At 35.9% G+C, this 5,394-nt stretch overlaps 1 protein-coding gene across 1 annotated transcript; it reads right to left on the reverse strand.

The window, feature by feature from the left end:
* Nucleotides 1–2,136: 2,136 nt before the first annotated feature.
* LOC113281416 (omega-hydroxypalmitate O-feruloyl transferase-like) lies at nt 2,137–3,974 on the reverse strand. The gene is made up of 2 exons (XM_026530143.1): nt 3,414–3,974; nt 2,137–3,298 (listed from the first exon to the last, which is right to left on the reverse strand). The coding sequence occupies exons 1-2, from the start codon at nt 3,849–3,851 to the stop codon at nt 2,447–2,449; spliced, it is 1,290 nt and encodes a 429-aa protein (XP_026385928.1). The 5' UTR covers nt 3,852–3,974; the 3' UTR covers nt 2,137–2,446.
* Between the last annotated feature and the right edge of the window lie 1,420 nt (nt 3,975–5,394).

The following is a 5,394-nucleotide window of genomic DNA, read 5'->3' on the forward strand; positions in this document are numbered from 1 at the left end:
TGAGTTGGTATCTCCACACATGAATGTTATCTCGCTCAGACTTGTTTGTTTTGGGTGCCCATTACTGCCTTCATACCTTATTATGATTGGGTAAAATTTTGTCTGTGTAGTCAAAAAGTCTTGGTAAACCGATGATGAAATATGTATTCCGCCAAAGCTGAAGTAAAAAACATATAGAGGAAAGTAAACAATACTCCCTTCGTCCCATTAATAGATGACATATTCATTTTTATTTTTTGCCTCACTAATAGGTGACCTATATCATCAAACAAGGGGATATTTCCAAAACTACCCTTTTAATTGATGATTATTAGTATAAAAAAAGATGTACAATTTAATAGCGATGTTTATATTCGTTACCTGGGTGTTTTGAGAGGTATACCATTTCTAAGTTCTACTAATTATTATCTATGAGGATATAATTGTAAAAAACACTTAAGAATATTGATCCCTCCTATTTTCTTAAAAATTATGCAAACTCAAACTAGGTCATCTATTAGTAGGGCGTAGGGATTATTCAATCTAACTTGTTGGATATTTGAAAACCGATTTAAAGCCGAAATAATATTATCGTATTTACTTCAAGAAGGCCCCATAGACCATCGATGCTTGACGAACCTAAGTATCCAATATCGTGACAATTGTACAATTCGACTAATATAGCTGAACCCCAATCATAATTGGCAACCTTTTACATATCTCACAACGCATGTAGCCATCCCACTTGAGTATTTGCGCTTAAATTTAGGAAAAAACATGAATCAAGTATCCATAAAATAAATACATAGACAATTTCTGTATCTTTATCAGAGTCATAAGCTTCCACCGTGTAATTCTTTGAATACAAATGTCTTTAAACTAGAATTAGAAATTCCACAACTTCTTACATTATTATGCTTCTGATATCTTGTTACCGCAAAGTACAACAGAAGTTCATCTTTATATCGGTTTTCTGCCAACCAACTTTTTTTGTCAAATGAAACATGATCTTTCGCCCTGGATCAAGATACTCACAATTAGGGGATACCTCCACAATTTATTTACTGAGAATGCATTTCTTCGGAAATAAATAAAGAAGGTTCAATAGATGTGATCCATGCGACAACAAGTTCCTGGACATACGATCAAGTTTTGGTGTTACGCCCACTTGACTAAAAGAAATAGTTAATTAAGGCTAAGTTCTATGGTGTGCTAATCTAGCATCTAGATTAACATTCCATGTCAGGTAGGACTATCTCCTAAGTCTTATGCGAGTGCTAATCTAACAACTAGATTAGCAGTCCACATCAGCTACGACTAGCGCCCAGCGTTGTTTGGTTCAGCGCCCAGCGCTGTTTGATTCAACGCTTTAAATTTCAGCTATCAGATCAAAAAATAAATCATCAAGTGCTGAACCATTCAACGAAAAGGTAATTTTTGTAGCGCTGAACCATTCAGCGCAACTATTTCGCTGCTAGTTCACCTGCGAGCAAGTGCTAAGAGAGAGAACTAGTGTTAACAAATAGACAACACTTTTTTTTTTGAACTGCAGCACTATTTGGCTAATCTAGCAGCCCAATCTAGCCCATAGGACTTAGCCTAACTGGTTACTGGTCCATCTCAAATTGTCTAAGAGTTCTTTGTCAATTTTGGATTGTTTTTCTTTTTCTTTTTCTTTCTCTTTTTCTTTTCCACAAAAGAAAGATCTCTATTTTCCATTAATAATCTCAAATAAAATTACTTAGAAATCAAGTAGATCTTCTTTCTCTTTTTTCTTTTCCACAAAAAAAAATCTCTATTTTCCATTAATAATCTCAAATAAAATTACTTAGAAATCAAGTAGATCGGAATAGCATTCACATCGGAGTCGAAGATGTGAGAAATTAGTAGAAGATGGGCGTCTAATTCCAAATAAGCCTCTATTTGTGCAAGTCAGCTAAATAGTCGGTGCTGTCGGACATAACGAGAGAAGAAAAACCGATTCAATGCTTCAGAAAAACAAAAGCACATCAATCGATCAATAAAATAATAAGAACACAATGCCTGACGTAATACATATATTTAAATAATCAATTTTGGACTGTTGTCTTGGCAGAGTTTTTTTTTTCCCTTCTCCCTGATATCCGATTCCTGATTCATCACGAATATGATTTTGTATTTTGATGGAGCAACATATAATTTGACGGCATATACAAAGTTACAAACCAGCTACTTTCAAAGGTACGTCTCTCAAATTCATCCAAAATCAAACTTCACACAAAATAAAAATACATTGATGGATACATTTTCTTTTTCTTTTTTATGCAGCCAAGTAAACAAATAAAAAATACACATAAGAAAATTAACGTATATCGCCAAAGAGAAAAATGGTTTTCACTTTTCAGTGACACTTACCGGCCAGGGTTATTAAAAATCTCATGTTCAATGATCATAAAGTTTACACTCTAGGTACATATATCTCTTCCCGCTAGACTTCGTCGATTAGTTCTTGAAAGATTTTCATGGTGGAAGCAGGCAGACTAAGACACAAATTTATGGCTTTCCCGTGAGGCAAGAACAAAACCATATCTTTAGCGACACTTAAAGGGCCTGAGTAAACAGGTTCTCCCCAACCGAAATCCACATTATGAAATCCTAGCCTAGACCAAGCATTCAAGAATATGGTATACGTTAAAGGCTTCCATTCCATTTTTTCCTCGAAAAAATCTAAGGTTGATCTGATGTAATCGCTTGTCACCGATTTTATGGCTTCTTGAATTCGCTCCACTGTTGATGACAATGGGTTGTCTGTTAACTCCCTCGCGCTAAACTGGCAACTCACGAACACAGCTGCATTTCCAAAGTATCCTTTTGGCAGCGGCGGTTCTAATCTAGACCGCCCATCAACTGTAAAGAGTACTCTTACTTGTTGATCATGATGAAGTTTTAATGATTGAGTTCGAGCTCTCCACATGAAAGCGGTGAGTGCTTCAAAAGTAGTACACCTTTTCAGAACCCCATCTTCCAAAGCTTTTTTCTTCAGTTGTTCTAGTTTCTCCGGCGGCAAAACAAACGTCTTGTTGATAAGAATTTCTTCTTCTAAACCAACCAAGGTGCTGTTCGACATGTCTACGATTGGTTCAAGTCCATGGACGAATTCTACCGTAGGTGGGTCTCTTGCTTTGAGCAAGGTTCGATCTAGAAATGGTGGATTCGACAGTGGCAACCCTCTGGTGACTTCACCCCATGAATTCACAAACTCCATGGCACCAATTCCGTCAAAGACGATGTGATCCATGCACAGTCCAAAAACAAATCCTCCGCACTTGAATTTGGTTACCTTCGAATACAAACTTTAGGAAATCAATAGCAAAACATATACTCAAATGAAAAAAGAATTACAAAGAAAAAGAAATTTCATGACTAAAATTAATAGATTTTTGGATTATAAGAACCTGAGCCACAAATAGAGGAGGATTTTGTGTGCCATGACCAATATCATAAACAAGCTTCTCGAGAGTAACAGAATTGGGTTTCGTGAAGTAGCTATGGATATCTTCCAGCGCACAGTCGGCCTCAGCCTCAACAAATAGAGCACCTTCGCCTGTGCAATGGATCATAAAGTGTTTTTGCCTTGTTAGACGTCCGGCAAGAGGATAGTAATGGACAAGAACTTTCGCTAAACCATCTTTGATAGCTTGAGCAGCATCTAATTCGTCGTCAATTGCTTTGTAATTAAAGCACTGAATAGTTTTAACCATGATTGATCCAGCATCGAAGTTCGACAGGAAATATAAACCACCAGGTGTTTCCTTTGCTGGAGGAATCAAAGTAGGTTCTCCATTAATCTTGATGTTAAGATTCAGAACAAGATCACCATCGTTGGTCGTCATTGAATCTTAAAATTGCAGTTCTCCTCCGTTACAACAACACCAAGGATGGATATGATATCGTTGTCGTTTCAAAAGAAAACTTTAAATGACAAAATGACCAAACCCTTTCACTTAAAAGTGTTAATGCAGAATTAGAATTACTTATAGCTTATAGGTACAGCTTAATTATTTAAATCTTTTTATCTGCAGCATAAAACAAAAATATGATTCATCCACTGAATTTTTTTCTAAAATCTATTTCGAATTATCTAACCATTGATTTTTAGAAATTCTACTATTCCAGAGTCCTTTAATTCATGGAATTTACGGTCCAGATTAAGCTATGTCCTTTGAAATTCTTTGAGAGGAACTCCAAATTTTTTTTATATGGTTTAGAACTATTCAATACAAAAAGGATTTTTTTCTTAATCTTATGTCATTACCAAGGTTGCTGCTGCTTACAACCTTCTCTCTCCTCTCTCACTCCTCCTTCTTCAACAACACCATCAAGAACAACCATTTTCTCCTCAGATCTAGTTCATTTTGGACTGGATCTGAGCAGATATCTTTATTATTTCTTGTTTTCTAGGTTAGTTAGTAGTTATAACTTAATTTTTATTATGTTTTCTTCTTATCTACACCATTATGGTGGTTTTATCTACTCTTTTAAGGTTTATCTTCGCTTTAATGGTGGTTCTTGGTTCTTGGGTTGGGTTTCAAGATCGATAGTGATGCTCTCCAACGACGAAATCTTCATCTTCATCGGTGATTTCTTTGACGATGGAAGCTCCATCACTAGTTTCAAGAGATTTGAACAAATCACTCATATTTTGGGAGCATATCTTTCTAAAAAAGAAAAACAAACTAAATGGTTGGATTCTAATTCCGCGAAAAACCATTCTTCCTCCGATTTAATCGGATCTTGTTCATACTTGTATTTGTCTTACTCCGATAATCCTTCTCTTTCTCTTGTCGCATTTTTCGGTATTGTACTTGTATGATATGTTCTTGTTACTTTATATTCTCTTATTTTCGATCTTAAACTCATTGTAACCTTGAATTTCCATTAATGAAAAGGTTCCTTGTTTATCAAAAAAAAAAAAAGTTGCTGCTGCTTGTGGAGGATCAATCCCTGCAACTATCACAGCTCATGAACTGCAGGGAGTAGAGGTCGGTATGAAGTTGTCAATTATCAACAATTGCAAAAGAATTCACTTATGCATTGATTCCTTGGAGGTCTATAACCCGCCATCTGGTATTTCTACGCCTGCTTGGAGTGCGCTGCATATTTGGAGAAGAATACAACATTTGATCAAGGAGTTTACTTTTATTAGATATTCCCAAGTGTATAGAGAAACAAATAGGGTTGCTGATAGGCTTGCAGGAGGCACCCTAGAGAAAATTTTGTTACCATTGATATAAACAGTTTTGATAGGGAGATGCTTAGCATTTTGGATGAGGATAGACAGGGGAAGATTTATCATAGGAAGTAGTTTGTTTGTTTTTTTTTTTTTTTGTTCTTAGTTTGGTAGGTTCTGGGTTCTCCTTAAACCCGACGGAAGGT

This window comes from Papaver somniferum, chromosome 5 (genome assembly GCF_003573695.1).
Source record: "Papaver somniferum cultivar HN1 chromosome 5, ASM357369v1, whole genome shotgun sequence".
Lineage (NCBI taxonomy): Eukaryota > Viridiplantae > Streptophyta > Magnoliopsida > Ranunculales > Papaveraceae > Papaver > Papaver somniferum.